The 21,626-nt window shown below is 38.5% G+C and overlaps 1 protein-coding gene across 1 annotated transcript in view; it reads left to right on the top strand.

The window, feature by feature from the left end:
- Positions 1 to 21,626, top strand: part of GABRB1 (gamma-aminobutyric acid type A receptor subunit beta1) — a 130,986-nt gene that overhangs the window by 66,481 nt on the left and 42,879 nt on the right. Inside the window, exon 4 of the mRNA XM_086746433.1 lies at positions 2,914 to 3,134. Within this exon, the coding sequence (XP_086602559.1) occupies positions 2,914 to 3,134 (221 nt within the window). The remainder of the gene's footprint in view (positions 1 to 2,913; positions 3,135 to 21,626) is intronic.

The following is a 21,626-nucleotide window of genomic DNA, read 5'->3' as shown; positions in this document are numbered from 1 at the left end:
AAACATAGTCTGATTTATTTTCATATCTAGACTGATGCTTGAGATCTTGGGAAGCTGTCATAAAAAGCTAAAAAAAATTCTGCAGCCAATTACCACTATAGATTTGAAGGATTCAGGAATTATTCTTACATTCTAGAGCTTGAAACTACAAAATCCCGAGCAAGTTTTACAAGTAGAAGGCAAGTAGTCATTAAATTCTCACTTCGCTCACAGTGCTGTAAAATATAAAAAATAATGCCAAAACCTCCAAAATGTGTCTAGCCATATGGTTTGTTGGCATTTCATTCTTTGCTGATAAAATGTGAGAAAGGTCAGGCTGTATTCCATTTAAGAAAATAGAAAATGTGTAACTGTATAATTTGGGTTATTATAACTCAGGTATCGTTTGCTTTCCCTTCAAATAATTTTTAACTATGCTTTTTAAAATAAGAACTCATAGCAACAGGAACTCCCACGAACATGACATACAACTCTTCATTTTCCTCATTAAAATATTGAGTAACACCCCCACATTCTGGGGAGTGGAAAAAAAATAGATAATTATTTCTGAGTTAAGAACACTGAGATTCCTTTAGGATGAAGCTCGTATTTTTTCCTACCCATTAACACTTGTTGGCTTGCCACATATTTCTACATAGCATAGCACAATTGCAGGGCAGTGGATCAGGCGGATGAAATAAAATTTCTAAAGCAGACTATGATGCTGAAAATAGCAACTCATTTTCTTCTAATAGCCAAGATACTTTTTTTTTCCCCCACTTGATCATGTCCTTTAATATCTCTTGTAGCTTCTCTTGGACATTTTTGTCTCTTGGTTGAGCTTTGAGAACCATCACATAGGCACCACTCTCAATTGTTAGCTTTTTTCCAGGATGGCATGACAGTTCTACAAAAGCAGCTTTAAGACCTAGTGAAAATATAAAGGAAAGTAGGAGGGGAAAAGATAATTATGTATAACTGGGACTTTCTTTTCTTACTGCAGACTGCATAGGCTGTGCTGAATGAGGCAGAACACGTAGAGGATACCAAGTGAAGCACTGCATACAGAGGATTTAACTTGTATTAGCTATTTATGAAAGCTTTTCTACCTAAAGTTTCTTGAAATAGGAGAGTCTAGAAAACAGATACAACATGTGAAAACTGGACCAGAATAGTGATTTTTATTTGTTTATTCTCATCCAATTCCCATCTGGTCCCTGGGTCTACATATACCTAAGAGGAACAAAAGGCAGGTATTTAACTTCTGTTTAAGTGTCTACTTCTAATACAACTCTATTCAGATTGTACATTCAAAAACTTTCCTCCTTAGGGTTCATGCTTCCCCATACTGCTGTTTAAATTATAAATCACCTATTCAGCAGAGCACAGCACAGCATAGCACACCCCACTGCATTACTTTGTAGTTGCAGGCTTGATCATCGTGGTCTGAAAAGCAAAAGAAGCTGTCCTGACCTCCTCCCAGTTACCTGGGCCAGGAAAAAAAGAACTTACACCCTCAGCACTTCACCTTTTAGCTCTGTCATGGGTAACCATCGTCTTGCAGGCCTGGAAAAGGGCATATCTATGAAACCCTTGCAAATCAGTGCTCAGAATGGATGTAATTGTCCTATTGTATATGACAACTGATCATCAAGTCATGGCATTTCCTTCATACAAAACAACTACTTAAAAGTGCAGGACAAGCAAGAACAGTATTTTCATTAACATCTTTTACTGGTGATAAGTCTATAGTTTATAGCTCTGCTAGATGCAACGTTTCAGGCAGAAAGTCTTTTTGAAAGATAACAACTCTGCTTTGATTTCATGGCAATGGTACAGTCTTAAGAAGCCACTGAAGATGAAGCGAGCAAATTATATCAGACAGCTTTTATGCTCTCTATTTCTTCAACAATTACAGTCCAAGCTAGGTTTTGTGAGGATGAGAGGTAAGGCTCTCCCTCACATAAAAGAAAATCTTACCTCTGACCAATTTTTTTCAATAATATCTGTAATTTTGCTGCACTTCTGACGTAACTGTGTGACAAAATGACCTAGCTCTTGAAAACGGGGCTGGAGGAGGAGATGAGGAAGAGAAAACTAATAGTCCATATACTGCCGCTCCAGTAATCTTTTAAGAACTCCATCAGATACAAAGTACACGGGCTTTTCCACTTTAAAAAATTGACTACCTTTAAAATCACCAAATTCCCAGAAAGACAGACATCAGAGAGTGAATCAGACCAGAAGCCTTTTAGAACAATTTATTTTCAAAGTGAAAGCTGAAGGACTGCGTAGATGATATTTCACATAAGTCACAAGGTGACAGTCAAAAGATTATGTTCACTTTCTATGCAGCAGTATTTGATTGCCAAGGACAGAAAAAAGTGCATTCCCCAGGCTGACGTGAGATGTGCCCAGTATGTAAGGTCATTACATCTGGCAACTTCAGCAGATGCAGAATGGGAAGTTGTCCATTGTACGTTCTGAGGTCGTACTTGCTCTTTCTCAGGAGTTCTAGGGACTGCTGGCCTTTCGGGATTGTGTGAGGAATCTTTCAGTACAAAGACAGAGAATATCAAAAGAGTGTCCTCAATGGCATGCAGTGCTATTTGGCTGAGGTCACGTTAAAGTAAACCTATAAAAATAATGTGCAAGTGCAATCCATAGGCTGGAAACCCAAATGTACTACGTATTACCTCTGGCCCAAGAGGTTTTGAAAGCCCATGGCTGCGGCTGGTCACTACCATTGGCAAGTAATGTGAAGTTTGACATTAACATAAACAGGCTTATGATCATGGTTAATGACAGCATCTTAATGATCCTTAACTCTCAATAACTGTGTGTCAGTAGCAATAGGAACTTTATCTAAAAATAAACTTCCTTTAAGTTAATCAGTATGCAAAATACAAGCAGTACTTCTTATTTCTTCCCTAGGACTACACCCTGACCATGTACTTCCAGCAGTCCTGGAGGGATAAAAGGCTCTCTTATTCTGGAATACCTTTGAACCTAACTCTGGACAACAGAGTGGCTGACCAGCTCTGGGTGCCAGACACATATTTCCAAAATGACAAGAAGTCATTTGTCCATGGGGTGACAGTGAAGAACCGAATGATTCGACTCCATCCAGATGGGACAGTCCTTTATGGCCTACGGTATGTTGGGTTTTTTAATTGGATATGTAGCTGTCCTGGCAGAACACAAGTCATGACTGGTAAGTGCAGGTAGTACAAATGCTGCTCTCTTCTCCTTTTTCTTGGTTTCTCAGTGCAGCTTTATGAGTCAGCACATACTCCATCTAGACCACACAATACAGCTAAGAATTTTCTACAAGGCATCAAAACTACCTTAAAAGCTATAGCCATGACTAACAAAGCCTAATGCTTCCACATTAACACTACTGATGAGTTCTTATTACAGTTCTCACCTGCTAATTAATCACAGCTTACATAAACACTTGCTTCCTTCTGAAATTTCTCCAGCAGTTCTTTAGAACAATGTAAATTATAAAATTTGAATTATCTTAAGAAGTGCAACCAGCATTTGGTAGGGAATAAAAAGAGGACATTTGTAAATTTACATGAATGATTTAAGGATTATCTATACATCCAAGTACAGGTTTTCGTTAACCTGCCTTGCTTATCACTGCCTCTTCACCTCACAACTGCTTCTTCCTACAGTGTAACCTATATTCACCCCCATAGATAAAAATATATTCTAAAATCTGGACAGGCACATCTAGTCATAAGGTACACAAATGAAAAATTAAAACTAAACCAAGGTATTTGTTAAGTTGAGATTGTTGCAGAGCTTGAGTAGACTTTGTGTTATTTTTAAAGTTAAGGTAGCTTTGCCCAGAAAAAAAAAAAAAATATTGCCTGCTTGAAAGAAACTTTGATCACTGTTGTTATCATTCACCAGTGAAAATAATGTCCACAGAAAATAAGCCTGAAAGCACACTTCAGTTAATCAGAAAAAGTCATAAAGCATAAAACCTAGCTGAAATACTGCAAAACTGCACCTAAGATAGGACTGAAAAAAACGAACTGCTACAGCAATTGACAATGAAAATAATATTTAAGGAAAGATAACTTAGAGCTTACTGAAAATAAAAGTTTGAAATGACCTCTTAGCCTATAAAAACATAGCCTTTTAAAACACAACATTACCCATGCACTCAGAGAAAGCCTTCCAACCCATCAATTCAAGCTTCACAAGAAACAAAACATCATTTAGAAATTATTGTTTTGGTTCATTTTAAGTTTTCTTTTGAACTTGTTAGATTTCCAGGGTGCGTCAGGTGCTACCAGTGACCACACAGGCAGCCAGATCTGCTCTGGTACAGAAAAGCTGCTACTTCAATTGTGAAAAAGAAAAACAAGGAACCCATGAGGAAATAGCTGATATACTACAGGCTATCATTATCATCTGCTAAACAGAGCATTTGAAAATTGAATCTTTCCCATTGCCTTCAGACCTCCTACAGTTCCTTTCTATCAAACTGACTCCTGAAAAATCAGCTTAGCAGAGCAGTTGCCATTAGGGGACTTTCTCACCTGTGACCTTTTCAATTTTTTTTTTTTTTTTTAAGGCCAGGAACTAAATTTATTTACATTCCAGGATTTGCACAGTGACAAGACTGCATTAGAGCGAAGTAGTCCCTCACTAGCAGTTGTATACAGTATAAACTGCACCTAGAAATTCATGCTTGCACATACTTCTGCATACGCGCCATACATCTGCCATACATCTGGTATCAATAACTGTCTTCTACAGAACTAGCAAAAACAGCTGCGGTACCTACTGCAAGTCCTCTCACATGCTTCATCCACAAAGCACCTGGCCGCAAAGCTGTGATGTTGCCTGAGCATAACGCCTGGGCTCTTGCTCTCAGGGGTGCTCAGGCAAACCTCCAGTGCAACAGAAAAGATGGTCACCATCCCATAACGAGATTGCTACTTCATATGATTAAATAACCGTTCACATTTGAATGGTTCAGCAGCAGCTCTGCAACTCTGCAACAGCTGCAGCTCTGCAGCTTAATACCCCAGCCAATACCCCCCTGCTCTCAGGAGGAAAATCAAACTAAAACAAAAAAACAAATACACAGAAAACCTCCCCACTAATATAAAGCACAACCTATATTCCACACACTTACAGTCTAGTACTGGGCAGTTCCCTTCTCCTCCCTCACCTCTGCCTCATGCCCTTAACACACGCTGGCAGGGTGGCAACCTGGGGCTTTACCAGGTTTCTGGGCTTCCCCATTCTTCTCACCCCAGAGAAGGGGCTCAGGGTGCAGCAGGGGCAAGTATTGCCAGATGTGCCCATGTCCACCGACAGCGTTGTCATCACCAGCCACGTGCAGAAAGAGATGCTCGGCGGTCAGGTCTTTTTCACAGCTCTAGCTGATGTGCCATGTTTTCTCCAAGGACAAGGCAGCTGTTGAGAGACACGTGTGGTGCGCAGACTTCGGTCTGCCAGCTGCCAGTGAAAACACATGTGATGTCCCCATCCCACAAGAAAAGATCTGATCCAAGACAAAGATAACAAATAAGCAGAAGAAAGAATGAAGTTGAGAGACACTGAAACAGGTTTCATACAACAGATGGCAATTACTGCACTGTTTGCGTCTATTAGCGGTCAGTTTTCTCATGGCTTCTGTCAGCCTATAGATTACCTTTAGATCATACAGACAGCAATTTCTTCGTATACCAGACGACACACATGCCTCATCAGAGAGAAAACAGGAGAACACACTGCAGAAAATGTTCTTTGGTAAAATTCAACATTGCCTGTTAGAAAATTGAGTACAGCTCCAGTCTTAATCTCACAGGTAGAGAAGAAACTTTGCAATATATTAGCTTGCATTTAGCTTCTGTGCAGTGGAGTGCATGAAGACAGTATCACCAAACTTCTCGCAGTGGAGCTGTGACCGGCGAGTTTCACTTCTATTACTGAAGATGGAGCACTGGCCTGGCATGACTTGAGCAAGACAGACAACACCAATTATGCTGCAGAACAGGGTCTGAGTTCCCAACAAATTAGGCAGGGCCTTAAACCATCTCTTGAGGATGACTGAAATGCTTGCTTTCCCCCGTGCCTCCTATTCCCCACACAAATTTCCTATTTGCAGTCCAGAGTTAAATGTTTCTTTGCAGGCTCAGATATGAAATTTTACTGGCTTCTTTAAACAGCAATTGGAACAATCACAGCAGCTCTAAATAACCTGCTTTGCTTGCATCCACGTACTTGGCGGTTTGGCATTGATGCAATGTTGAGTCTGCACAGAGCTAAGGAAAAATAAAACAAAGTTAATCATCTGGCTTTACAGATGAATAAACAAGGGAAATATACAGTGAATACACTGGACTGGTTTTAGATCATATAGCAAAGGATTATCACTTCAGTGTGTCTCCATTATAGTATTATTTCTGTGATGAAACAGTCCCTTTAGCTATTTTTTCCAGTAACTTTCAGATGCTATATCTCCACAATTTAAAGAACAATGTGTGCATGTAAACTTGTACAGACACAGAATACTCCTAAACCTTCCGCCCTCTAAAATTGTGCATTACTGTTGTCCTTCTTACTGCAAATGCTACTTCTGTTAATTATTCACAGTAGTGAACAATGCATAACATTATTAACCAAGTAACTCTTTCATCCTATTGCACAAACAAGTAAACACACATAAACATATCTAACTCCACATTAATATTTCCCCTGAATTCCATTTCAAATATGCCAGGGAAGTTGAGTGTCGCTGTTAAGTATTATGTACCTGAAGTGCGTGATCAAGTACTCCCACCAGCAGCTATTATTATTTTCTATGGTGTAGCCACCTGCTTGCTAAGAGAAAGAAAAAAATCCCTTTGAGTCAATGTGCAAACCTGCAGCATTGTGAAACTCGTGTCTGAGACAGCTCTAGCCTGGTCCCTGACAAAATACTGGATTATTCTTTTTTTTTTTTTAAGTAATCAAATCCCATTAGCCATAACCCTTTTGGCACTAGCAGCATGTCTAATTACATTTATTGCCTTTTCAGGCAAGATTCTCTAGAAATCTCTCCCGAAGCTCTAGATTCTCAAATCAACCCATGCTGTTGTGTTTTTTGCTTGTCTTTTCTCCCCCTTTCCTGGGTAAGATGCTGGAGATGTAATCTGTCTAAGATATTTAAGGAAATATGATTAATCTACTGTACTGAATTCCATATTCAAATTCTTATGTCATGATGTCAAGAATGGAAGCTTTGATTTAAATCATCCTTTCCTAGTATTTTTATGCTACCTCTGAATTCTTCTCAGCATTTCAGTAGCGGAACCATGACATCTTATTGCTTCCAAGACATCTATTCTGTTATCATGACATTGCCTCAACATAAATATCAGCAGAATTTTCATCTGCTGCAATGAAAGAAGCATATCGTGCAAAAGTATTGGCTGTTAAGGAGTGCAAAATACCTTCAGTGATACCTTTACACAGATTTTCCTCCTTATTGATGTTCAGACACAAACTCATCTTTCATTAGAGCAGGTCTTTATTTATTTCAGGGCAGGGACACTGAGCATATCACAACAAGTAAGGGAAGGTCTGGCTTGGAGCACCGAACAACCAAACAACCTTTGGTTTTAGTGAAACCATACATTTTTATGCTGTTGCAGCAGAGGATGACACTTTACTCGGCACCACTACAACTGCAGGGGGGCAAGGTGGAAGGACGATCTTTGCCTTCAATGTAAGCACTTATCTGGGGAGAGACTCTTCAGTAGGGCCTGTTGTGACAGAACTAGGGGTAATGGTCTCAAAATAGAGGGAGGTAGATTCAGATTAGATATTAGGAAAGAATTTTTTACAATGAGGGTTGTGGAACACTGAAACGGGTTGCTCAGAGAGGTGGTGGATGCCCCATCCCTGGAAACATTCAAGGCCAGGTTGGATGAGGCTCTGAGCAACCTGATCTAGTTGAAGATGTCCCTGCTCCTTGCAGGGGGGTTGGACTAGATGACCTTTGAAGGTCCCTTCCAACCCTAACCATTCTATCATTCTGTGATTTCACCACTTCTTACACAAAGAAGGTCTTCTGTGATGTAAACACTGTCAGACACATCCATCTACCTCCAGCCAATTCAGAAATGTGAATCGATCCATGCAATGTTGGATTTAATAACCAATTATTCATGCAACATCCATGGAATCTGGTCTAGCATATCCCAAAGGTGGAATCAAGAAAAAGCTATATTTAAATGCAGATTGTTTTGGTTTTAAATATAATCCTGAAAGTAAATCCCAACTCCCAAGGAGGGAGTGTAAACTTCCCTCCTTGAGTGTCTCTATTTTGGTGATATATCTGAGACTGCAGCTAATGAAATTTGCTAGCCAGGAGCTTACATCTTTTAGCACAGTGAAATTTCACTGCTTTGCAGATTGGTATTGTATTGCCATGATTAAGGGCTATGGAGTTTTGGTATTCCTCCAAACACCTTCATGGATTTTATTAAAGAGTCAGTTATTGGGTCCTTTTGAGGACATCTCATCATGGCAACAAGCAGCCTGCTTACTCTGGTACTCAATAGATTGTCCTCACCTAATACTAAAGAGTTACAGCCAAAAAAAAAAAAAAGACTGCAGTCATTCTAAATGATAAAACCCGATGTCATCCAACTGAAATAAAAAGCTACGGAAAAATACAGAACAACTTATAAAGCATTCTTTTATCAGGCAATAGAGTAGTTTTGAAAATGACACAAAAAGCTATTTCTTCCATGTATCAATGGCAAAAGATTTAGCATCAGGCATCTGTGTTATGCTACAGTAAAGAATCCAAGGAAGACCAAGATATTAGTTCACAGCTGACATAGAAAACTTTACTTTCTCCTACTTAGTGTTTTCATATGTGGTTACTTGGTATAAAGGTTCACAAGAACCAATTGGGACTTCCTTTATATTTTTGAAACCTGAAGATATACAAGAACTTCGCAGAAATAAGCCAATCGACTATTTCTTCCACCTACCAAAACATTCTTGGTCTCCCTTTCAGTCTCTGAGGGTCAGTTGTCAGGATTCACAGGCAAATGAATATATTCCACAATGTACAGCTATTAGGAAGGGGTAGGGGTGAGGGGGGCAGTTCACATGTGCATTGGGGATGCCAGTTCAGGCTGCCACTGGTCACGCTGGGCGTGCTGCAAACTTTCTTCCAACAGACTACCCTTAAACAAGCAAACGTGCCTGATGGGCAGCCAGCATGGCCTCTCATCACAGGAGATGTTCTGCTTGGAGCATTTGTTTAACTCAGAAGGAAAAAAAGGAGAGGAAGAGGACGCAGCAGATTGATCCTGAGGCAGATGGATTTTCCTTTGTCCCTCGTGCTGCTTGTAGACTGTTCAAATTGTCTGTGCTTCTCTGTCAAATGTACTGTCATCTCCCCATCCTTGGGCACAACCCAGTCCTTGGGCACGGCATGGCTGGTGCAAGGGGATGACTGAGCAATGACCGGTACCTAAACCCAGGGGAGAAAGCAGTTGGCACCAACAGTCCATGCACAGAAGACGGCATGCATGGCCGAAATACAGCTGTGTTTCTTAACCAGGCTTCAGTAGCTGTAGGAGAAAGAGCTACTCCTTACCCTTGGCGGCTACCAGAGGGGAAAAAAACCCAAATGTTCACTTATGCTCTCTCATGTTTGAGGAAGGACTCCTCCAGCCTGCATGTTTATAGAGTCAAAACAGAGAACATCTGTATTTGCCCGAGAGCTGCAGCACCGTCAATATGTGTTGTTGCCATAAGCTAAAATGCTTATGGCATTGTTCTTACTATGTGCAAAACTGGTTTAATTTGATGCAGTCTGTCCTGGGTCACCTCCTACACATTGTGGTTAATTTGATAGACATTGCAAACTGCTTTGTATAATACAGTCTGAGAAAAAAATATATATATTATCATCTCAATATGGCTACAGTCTGCAATTTACTGCATGAAGCACAGTAGCACTCAAGCAGGCACTGGCGTACTAAGATACAGCTTGTTTTTCACACAGAAGTTGAGGGACGTGCTTGTCTAAATACTGCTGAAAGCAGAAGGAGGCAGTACAGGTGCAGTCTGTCTCATAGCTGTATGCAAGAATGGTGAAGGAGCGCCAGGGAATGAGAAACTCTAAACATCACTCGTTTTTAGTGAATCATAGAATGTTTTGGGCTGAAAGGGACCTTAAAGATCATCTAGTTCCAACTGCCCTGCCCTAGGCAGGGACACCTTCCACTAGACCAGGTCACTCAAAACCTCATCCAACCTGCCCTTGAACACTTCAAGGGATGAGGCATCCACAGCTTCTCAGGGCAACCTGTTCCAGTGCCTCACCACCCTCACAGTAAATAATTTCTTCCTTATAACTAATCTAAATCTACTGTCTCCTGGTTTAAAGCCGTTACCCTTTGTCCTATCACTACATGCCCTTGTCAAAAGTCCCTCTCCACTTTTCCTGTAGGCCCCCTTTAGGTACTTTAAGGCTGCTATAAGGTCTCCTGGGAATAAGTGAACAAATGTAACTGAAGAATAGTTATATGCTGTAGTTGAAGGGAAAAAATGTGGAAGAGAATAAGAGAATCCTGCAGAAATTGTATTTGCTTGCTTTGTTTTTCACGTACAAAAAGTGATGTAATTATATTCAGACATAAAGCAAAGAATAGCAAGAATAAAGGAACTGTAACCTAGCCACTCCTAAGATCACAGCAAACACTACTGCATTACTCTAGTTCAAATAAAAAGTACTTTTTGATTTTTATTTTTCTTTAATGGTTGTCTCCTCCCCAGGCTGGCTGTCCCCTGCAGCTATCTAACTTGCTAGCAGCAGGCAATGCAGCAGTAATAGCACAAAGCTGTACTTCCCCACTGGGCGTACGACATTTCAGAAACATTTTTTAGGTCCAGCCAGGCTTTTCTCCAGCTTAGATGTTGAAACTTGCACTTTCGCTCTCGGCCAGCTGAGCTGCACTCTCATCTCCAGGTGTGAGCTCTCCTCCCCAAACTTGTCTCCTCCAGCTCCTCCCAGGACTCTTCATGCCCAGCCTGCCGTTTCTTATTCCCCTACTTAATGTACAAAGATTGGAAGGGACACGGTGCTACAGGATGATAAGGATGATAAATCCATGGGGGACCAGGACATTTGGTCCATTTGCTGCATGAAGCTCAATTCATCATCGTTTTAATTCTCCAGTATTTAGTTGGGCGTTGGCAGGAAACACTACGTACTGCGTTGCTCTGTTCCCATCCCCAGAGGCTGCTGTGTACTTCACTGCTTAACACCACAGCTGGAAATCAAAGATATGACCTCAGTTCAGGCACCGCCTCGCTCTGCAGTGGTTGGATTTGTAACTTGTATGCTATGTCCATGTAATGCTGTATAGACAGTGAAATGCAATCTCACTAGTACTTTGCTCACACGTTTGTTATACATAACGTAACTTACCAGTCAACATAGGGTTTTATAATTTCTTTAACATCTTTTGATGAACAATACCTGAGACCAAGTGATCTTCCAGTACCTAAAGGGAGTTTATAAGAAAGATGGGGCGAAGCTCTTTAGCAGGGCCTGTTGCAATAGGATGAGGAGTAATGGTTTTAAAAGTCCTCCCTTTCTCTCGTATCGGAAGTGCGCATGCCTTCCAGTACTTTGGAATTATTATTCTGCCACTGTCAACCCAAACTCCTTCAAAATTGCATTCTTAAATATAATGGTCTTTAATTTTTTATTTACTTATTTATTTATTTTTAAAATCACTTCATTCACACCAAAGCTCATCTCTAGTATGTATAAATAATACTATTATTTATAGCTGCCTCAAACACATTGGGAGACAGAAATAAAGTACAAACAAATTTAGTGGCAGAGATTAATACTGAAGTACCTTTGATCAAGAAGAATTTCAAATAAATTTCTCTGTACTTTAAGAATCACTTCATCTAACAATAGCATAGGCAATTTTTTACGAGTATTTCTTTATTTATTTACTTTTATGGAGTAGGTATCAGGTGAGAAAGGACCTTTTGTGCATTTACCATCTCAACTTTCTCCTCTCACAAACCATAAAAGCTCATGCCTGATAAACTGTAAGGTGCACGGATATCTTACAACTGAACAACCAGTCCAAGCTTTTCACAAGTGAACTCTGTAACTCCTACTATATCAGTGTGGCCAGTTGCATACATACCATTGCAGTAGCACATATTTCATCTTCATGCTCTAGAAGTTAGTGCATAAGTTTGCATAATATTTACTTTTTCCCTAAAATACTAGATTTTGAATACATTTTTTGCTGCTTACACTTTGCAAGGAACATCAAATGGACATATACAGTTACACCACTTACATGTATTTTTGAAAGGAAAAGGCAAAAGCTTTTCTAAAAATCACTGCAATTTAACTTACACAGCTGCTATGTATCGTTAGCAGTACCGATTATTTAGCATATGTTTTTCTACAGATGTAGGTACATAACAATAAAGATCTGTGCTGAATCGTAATATGCCAACACACTTCAAGTAGTACATTTTGTATCAGCATACATTTGGTAACTACCACAGTATGGGTGTTTTCTAGCTCTTGAAGTTCATTAAAAAGACATCTAATAAAAAGCAAATCCATTTCCCTCTAATAATAAAAATTTTAAAAGGACAGTAATTGAAGTTGTACTTTGCTGCAGATTTCCAATTTGCATGCTATTAGTTTCAAGCGTGCTGAGAACAACTATTATGGAGGGAGAAAACGTAAGTCCTTAGCTGCTCAAAAGCAACCTCGCTCTCATTTCATTTATATTGATGCTGATCAGTGACATCATGACATCAGTGAAGTATCTGTTCAACCAAAATCAGAGGGGTGGTGTGTAAGGGCTAAATCTGTACCTGTTCTATGTAATAAAAGTGTCAGGCAGGTTAAATTGAAATCCTAGGGAAGGCAACAAGTACTTTACCACAGAACTGATGACTGCACTTTGATCCAAGAGGGAGAGACAATACCGCAACTAAGACTCCTAAGAGACAAGAGCTGTCCTAATGAACATTACCCTAAAGCTACCAAAATCCTGAACAAATGCTGGGACAGCCCATTCACTAATGACATACAAAGTGAAAAAAAGGAAAATTAACAAAAGGTGCCAGGTTATGGGAGCTGCTGCTTCTCAGAGATATCCCCTTTGCTCACAAAGCTCTTGGCTGTCAGGCCGTACCTGCTCTGTGCCACACCACGCAGAAGGTTGGCTGTATCCTGTCAAGTGTTTAAGGGTGTCAGCATCAAGAGCACCCTGACCTTGATTGATTGACTAAGGCAATCAAACACCCTGTTTCTAAGTAATTTTAAGACAGATTAATAACTGGATTTTGAGTACAATGCTAAGATGCAAGTAATCATGCATTAAAAAAAATGTTTTCAGGCAATGTATTTTCTCCTTAATCCTCACTCTTCTACAAATATCTCCACTTAAAAGAAAAAGAGGATTAGCCTTTCTTCTCAAATATCATTGGCCTAGTTTAGAAGTAGCTTCAAGAGAATTTACAATCTAGAAAATAGCCATGCCGTTGAGTATAATAAAATGTAAAATTAATTGCTCTATAAAATACAACAGTACACTCCTCTATTTGGCACTTTTGCTATAGTATCAACATACATGGTCTCGTAATTGCCCACCAAAATTACCTCATTTTAAGATGCAAAATGTGTGACAACTGGAATGTTCACATTTTTAAAGCCATTAATAAATTCAGATTACTGACTATTGCTATAGCATTTGTAACACAATCCCACCTTAAACTGCAAGTCTGACCTCTTTTTGTTAGACTGCAAAGTCAACTTGAGCAGACGTGAGGAGTTAGGTACTTCAAATACAATTTATGTGTCTTTGGATGACATATTTAATTGGATTACAAATATAATTAAACATCACCTTTCAGGGAAGAATCAAGAAATATGAGAAGTACTGGAGCTATTCGAAGCCTAAAACAAGAGTCAAAAGCGTGGACAAAGCAACGTGAAACTTACCCAGCAATTAAACCTATAGTAGGTAGATTTGCAAGGGAGTAACCTACATGGGAGTCTGACCTGACCACAAGGTCAGGTCAGTAACAGTATAACTCAGCTTCTCTTTGGAAAGAACAGCTACAAACAAATGAAAAGAAGTACAAATAATTTGTACTTGCTTTTTGCAAAACTGTCTTTTCCACATGTGAAAAGTGTCTAGTTCTTCATGTTCTTGAAAAAATGCCAAAGACCAATTTTTCAAAGCTAGGTGCATAACAATAGGCTTGATCCAACAAGACACCAGTCATCTTCCAAAAAGATACATATACACCCTCTTACAGTACCATCATTTCTATAGCTCAGACAGAAAAGTTTATCATCTGAGAAGATAAGTTACATACAAAGGGTAAGCTGACATCTCCCATGCATCATGGAACAGGCAGAAGATATTTGGGAAAGTTTAGACCCCTTGGCACTTCTCGGGCCTGGGAGGTTTAACCATCTGATGCGTGCTGCCGATGTCTCTTTTAGCGAGCCGCTTTAGCCGCCTCCAAGAGCATGGTCACAAGAGACTGCAAATGCAGCACATTTCATAATCTTTAGATAGATGGATTTGTAAACTATGTAAGACAGTGTGATCAAGGGGTTTATTGGAAGCATAAATCTACTTCCAGTCCTGTTCCTCATATATTCGTGTAAATGAAGAACCTGGAAAGTAAATCTTGTGTGAAAATCTTAATTTTTTTTTTTTATTGGCTGATGTGAAATGTTTTAAACTTGTTCTCAGGTTTGATGATAAATCTTTTTACAAAGGAAAGACCATATCTCTTAAGGCTATCTCGTTTTTGGTCAAATAGGAGATAATATTTAAGAGTTTCTAAAAGGCCTAGCAGTTAACCAAGTAAATCACCTATATGTCCCCAGTGCTGTATGTATTAGTTTTAGTATGTTCTGATCAAGGGACAGAAAGGAGAACATTGCACAGATTTATTTTATTGGTAAGGATTTAGCTCAAATAACATCTTAACCCATTTCCCATTATTTTTTTCTGTCAGAAAACATCTGTGGAACACACCTTTGGAGTCCCAAGTAAAAAAAAAAAATCTCAATTTCTATTTTATTATCTCATAAACTATTCTACAAGAGATATTTCAATATTTCTTCAGAAACATTTCTTCAGGTACTTTTGACAAATCTCTAGTCAGGTATTTTGCAACGAGGGGGAGAGGAGAGAATAAAATATTGCCAAATTATTTCCTAAGAATTATTCCATTGACTGAGCTCACATAATCTGAAATACAGTTGGCTACTGGCCTACTTGTCTTGTTACAAGGTCTCCAGCTGTTGAATCTTTCACTGAAATAAGTAAACAATACACCTATAAAATTATCAGGGTTGGTTTTGGCAGGATTCTAGGATGCTATATCCTACATATACTTATGCTCTTAATGCAATCAATGCTGCCTCTTCTTGATACAGAGTATACACTTAATTCATTTGCAGAAATTTACTAAAATGCATAAGAATTCCAAGCTGTCTCTGGGATGTTAGATTGGTATTAAGCCTAAATTGGCACAAGACCTATATCAGCCAAATTTTTAAAAGATTAAGGCAAAAATTTCAACTTTTCATCAACTATCTTTCGATCCAAGGAACGGCAATTTCCACTGAAACACTTTAAGATGTACCAAAAAACTTCAGCAACTAAAACCTTCCTTAAGTAAAATGTTTTAAGAAGAAATATTAAAGATTCTAAATAGTAAATTAATTCAAATTCTAGGAAGTTTTAAAATACAGAGCTATCCTCAAGCGTGAGCAACTAGTGTCCATTAAGACTACTGAAGATTTCTCAGTGTTACCTGGGAGCCCCCTGCTGGGACTCTGCCTTTGGAAAACAAGCAAAGAGAAGAGTTCTGTTTTGAAGGTCTGTCACAGATGTTTCAGTAATATTTAATTACTCTGCATATGGTATATTAGCAACCTTAGAGTCACTGAATGCTTAATTTCTTATAAGCAAATAACTACACAGGAGAAAAATATTTTTTCTCTGCATAACAAATGCATTTGCTTGGTATCAGTTAAATACTTAAAATATGTTAAAATATTCCTAAATCTGGGAAATGTGTGATGATTCAAATGGACAGCCTGTGTGCTAGATATAAAGGATCCAAACTGGTGAATGATCTGTGTGGCTATCATTAAAGATGCTGTAAACAGAATTAGCTTTATTCAGTCAGATTCACAAAAAAAAAAGCACCCCAACAAGCAACAACAGCCCAGACAGAACAAAAAAGCTACTAAAACACTTCTAGAACTGCAGAAAAAGAAAAATGACAAAATTGATCTTTGTCTTTTGTGGAAGAATATTATTATTGTTGCACCGCCTGTTTTAACTGTAAAAAAATAGACAAGTTTTTAGGAAAGTTTTCAGGCACAACCAGCTCCTCTTTAGGTCAAACCGAAGCAACAGATTTCAGGTTAAGTACAGGTTAGAACAATTGCTCTGAACTCACAGATCCATCAGTATTTTCTTTCCTGACAAAACTCATATGAAATATTTCAACCCATACTGCAGATGCTACCTCCTCTGTTCCACCAAGTACGGCCGTTCAGAGGGCTGTGCAATTAAATTAAATTAAACTCCCTGGGGTTATAAGCAGCAGCTTTTTCCACAAGTATTTTGTACTCATATTATTTCACTCTTCTGTATATGAACAGTACAGCCATAAAGCTTCATTTCCAGATTCATCCTTGAGGATGTTTTGTAGGTCTTTTTATAAGCTCAAGATTGAGACATCAATGGTGGAGTGCCTGCTTCATTGGAAAGGTTTCTTCAATGGCAGTGGGAGTTTGTCTTTCATGAGCATTGAGCTGATGGCTGTTTGATATATATATATATATATATATGAGCTTTCATTCACTAGTGATCTCTTATCCAATTCTAATTCCTTTTTTCTATTATTTCTTAATGGCAAAACATCAGGCTTATTTTTAAGATGCCAATGAAAGTATCAAAGCATTCTATTGAAAAAAAAAATCAAAGGCCTGCATGCCCACAAGATTATAAGTAAAGCTGCCTGAATACTGCACAGTGCGGTCCATGAATTTTCACTCACGTGAGGAATAACTCAATCTTCTGCCAGACTCAGTCACCTGTAGGAAGTTTTATCAGTATAAGCGAGGTCTTATTTGCCACACTGAAGAGCTATTAACATACTCAAAGAGACAGCTATGGCCATAGCAAGAAGACTTAAATGATCAAAGGGAAAACCTTATCATAGTTCTTCCCACTATGTCAGGCACACAGTTATTTTCTGTAAATGTAAAGAGAAGTAAAATTTATATGTAAATATTCCTCCTTCCAAAGGAGCCTTGAATTAGACCCAGGAAGAATATATTAGACCAGTAGAAGCTGCAATATATAAAGTTTAAAATATAACATATCCAAACGCATTTTTAGAACCCTCTCCTGGAAAGGTTCCCAACTCCTCCCTTCAATACAAAAATAAGGTGTCATTCAAGGAAAAAGAAATCATTCTGTGAAGCCACTGAGTAACTGGTATGGAATTGTTATGATCTCTTTGCTTATCTCTCAAGTAAGCCATCTTGCTCTTTGAAAATCTGGAGTTCACGATAATCCACTGAGTAGTCATCAGGGCTGTAGGTTGTTAGATCACATTTTCTTTAGGCTTACCTGAACACTGAGCCTGAGCAATAATATGTTATTTAGCTACTAAACATGAGAATAATAGCAAAAAAATTGTACAAGGTGGAAAGTAGAAAGATGAGAGTTTTGAATCAATACAGGTTGACTTGATGTCTTTCATACTTTCCTTCATTTTCATTAGCTATCTCTATGAAAGAATGCCCATGTAATTTATTATGGCTACCAACATTAAAACATTTCAGGGAAGAACTTCTGAACTATAAAATCCAGAAGAAAATACAATACAGTAGTCAAGCAGCAATGTCTTACTGTATTTCTCTCTTTTCCTGGCACAAAAAAAAAAAAGTAAAACTACCTAACCACTTCTTAGGGCTCCAAGAACCATGCAACGCAGCACGGTTGTGACAAAACAACAACACAAAATGAGAATTAAACACCATAAATAACCTGACTTCATCTGAAAATTCTCCTTAACGAGTCAGACAACTTGTGCAGAAAATATTTTTTTCTATTTGTATAAGCTTCAATCTTAATTCAGTATTTTAACATTATGGTAAAGAGTATCTCAGTCATCTAAAGGGATATTTGCTTATTCTGTCCTCTGAACATTGCGTGAATAAAGGCATAGTAGCATTAAACAGTCTATCATACTGTGCTCTTAAAGCTAAAGATGGAAGAAACAGGCACAACAACAGATACTGACTGTGAGGCATTATGTCAACTATTTGTAGAAATCAAATGCAGATGTGTTGCTAGGAAAGAATAAAAGTCTGCAGGAAATTCTCAAAAGCACATGAATATTATCTGTCCTGATGTCTAAGGAGCTGAGGAAGAACAGTCTTGCCCTTATTTAGCTCATGGCTCTGGTTTTGTAAAACATGTGCATTTTGATTCTTTTATTGAGGCTGTGATTCTCTCTGGTGGAAAAGCCAATAGCTAATACATCCCCACATTCACACAACATCCAGCTTCCTCACATTTCACAAGTGGATCTGATCGTGCTACATGTATTCACACCACCACTCAGAACATAGTTAATCTTCATGATTTTAGTGAAAAATCAAGTTTTCTCTAGCCAGCCTTTCTATGCGAGTACTGTAAATGCATCTCTACAGTAAAATGAATATGTAAAAAGATACCATGAGATTCCATTCATACCTCTTCCTGGATTTCAGATACAAATTGGCACAGTTTTAATTACAACCTGCCAGCCCTATAAAATGCTAAGTATCAAAAAGTACATCTGTACTGCGTAATGAGGCACAGAGTGGACAACCTGAACTTTAAGTACTTGATTGGACCTTTTACTCTCCTACTTGAACAGGTCCACCTCTTTGGCTGCCCTGTATTCCATCCATTTGAAAAATGTGCTGTGCCGAGGAGAAATTAGATTAGCTAGTGGATTTTGAGTACCTAACTTGGATGAAAAGGCAATCTTTTTATAAAACTTTTTTTAAAAAAATGTGTTTTGGAGTATTTTTTTTAGTAGAAAAAAAAAGTAGACAAAATAAGGTGTTCAAAGCTATCACAGGGAAAGCATTTATACAAGTATATTGTCTAAAGGACATATACACTTCTTTAAATGACAAAATATATTTTTATTTCTTTAAATAACATTGTTTATAACAAGCCTGTGTGCTCTGTGTATGGGGGATGTTCAGTTTACAGGGGAGCAGTGACAGATGTTGTGCATTCAAGATGCTACACAACCGCATATCAGTCTGCTGGATCACTGGTGCACACAGCATTCAGTGAATAAAAGAGAGCACGAAGTATCATTGTTTGACAGTAAAAAGAAGCTACATTTTTAATATAAAGGAAGTCTAAAACCAAATAAAACAGCACAAAGCTTCAAAATTGGAGCAAGTTGTTCTCACCTCTACTAAAATATAAATAAAATAAAATAAATATATATATTCTGCCTAGAACTGCTTTACAATTGTGTACCTTTTTCTTTCCCATGAGACATTTTTGGTATACACAGCTGCTACCCACCTTGTAAAACAGCTGCCACTACTGAAAGACAAAAACAGTGAAAATATTCCCCCCTTAAAACATTCAAATACAAAATATCCACCCCCTACAGTTCAAAGTTATCATTATTGGGTTCGGTTAACAGATCTTTTAGGATAAAAATATCTCATTGGCACAAACTCAATTTTCTTTTCAAAGATGTGACCCACTCAGACAAAATCTGCATATGACTCATCAGTGTTGGCAGTCAGGAGAAACTAAATGCTGTGAGTATAGCTAAGCTACTCGCTCTCTAGGGCTTGTTAACCTGCTCCATCTTATGTAAGCCCAGCTGAAGAACTGGGTGAAAAGGACAAGCCCAAATAAAACATTCCCACAGAGGAGCCCACATATGTAAATGTATATTCTCTCCTAATCCACACTGTGCTGGTTTAAGAAGGTCTCTCCCAGTCTACTCCAATCACCATTTCTCTGTTAGAGATTACAGCTCTCTTATAGATGCTAACTAAGGTTGCTTCAGTGAACTCTTCCTAATCTATTTCAGTCACTAGTTACCACCTTACCCAATTTAACTACCAGTCAACAAAAACAGATTCACAAAGACTATTCAAGGTGTTTTCACATCAGTAACTCTGCTGGTAGATAGTAATGGATTTTAATTTCCAGGGAAGGGGGAATAAATTAGAAGATGGTGACCTCTTCATCTAGTGCTGCTGCAGCTGGGAAAGAACATACGCCTGCTTAACAAGGATGGAGAATTTTGTTTCACCCAGCGAAAAAAGTACTGACAGGAGATGTGCTTCTTGTCCAGAAAGGGGAAGAACAACATTGGGGAAAAATGCCATGTAAGCCATCAGACAATATTGTCCCAAAGGCAAAGGGGTACACAGCAGCCATAAATCAATTCAGGCTACAGATTAGATACCTATCAGAAGCATGTGGTTCCCCAAAAACTTCCTATTTAGTAGTTTGCCCTGCTACCCCCAGGTATTTTAAGACACATGTTGATCAGGTTATGAAAGAAATATTGTGAGGTGGTACATGCAGTAGTACAAACAATGACAAAAAGATCTTTCCCTTCCCACTGTGTTTTCTTGTTTTCTAATTAAAATTATTGGAAGGGTACAATTTTTATCCCTGTGTCTGTTTTAACGGACTCAACAGCACAATTCACAAAGAAAAAAAAGGCATAAGAACTACAAAAAAGTTGTACTGGAATAACAGAAACGCCTTACTGTCCCAAGTTTATTTCAATGTTATAATTAATTTATGCTCATTCAAGAAGTTATGAGAATTAATAAGCCATTGCAACTAGGAATCTCTTTGAAGTAATACATGCCTTAAACTGATTCACTGTCACAGAATCAGTCTTGGGCCACATGAAATGAAAACATTCATTTCTTCTCTGATTTATCTTGTTTTCCAATTAAGATCCATTGACAGAGCTTGGTCATCAATCAGTTTTCTACACAGAAATCACGTCAGCATTCCTCCCAAGTCAGGGGCGTGCGAAAAGGCAATCTAATTTCTTTGTTCATGCTTTACACTGCCGGCAGGGTCAATATTTTGGCAAAAGCAAAGATCCTCTCATTAAGGTCCTAGTGCAGGGTTTTCATTTTACTTTCAGATCTCCAATGAAATTAGTCACTGCACATGGCAGATTAACTGCAGCAGCTCGGCTTCTCTGGATGCACTCAAGTTTCCTCACAAAATATGTATCAAGACATAATTATGCTGCCAGCTTCGCTGACTGGAATTATTAGTTTTCACATTCAACTGCCTATCTGGAACAAATGAGGTGTGCTTACTGTCTGGTCAGGATGGGGGAACGCAGGAACACAGTGAATAGCAAAGACCTGAGAAAAGCCTTCAGAAATCAATCACACTTTATATGAAGAATTGCTCGCGTGCTCTGTAAAGGCTTGATAATTTAAGATCTTGTCTACAAGCAGTAAAAACATATTTTAATGAGTGTTAGGTCTTACAGTCAGTTAC

The sequence above is a fragment of the Chlamydotis macqueenii genome, chromosome 4 (assembly GCF_036417535.1).
Source record: "Chlamydotis macqueenii isolate bChlMac1 chromosome 4, bChlMac1.mat, whole genome shotgun sequence".
In the NCBI taxonomy this organism is placed as follows: Eukaryota; Metazoa; Chordata; class Aves; order Otidiformes; family Otididae; genus Chlamydotis; species Chlamydotis macqueenii.
This window is presented reverse-complemented; position numbering and strand designations above follow the sequence as displayed.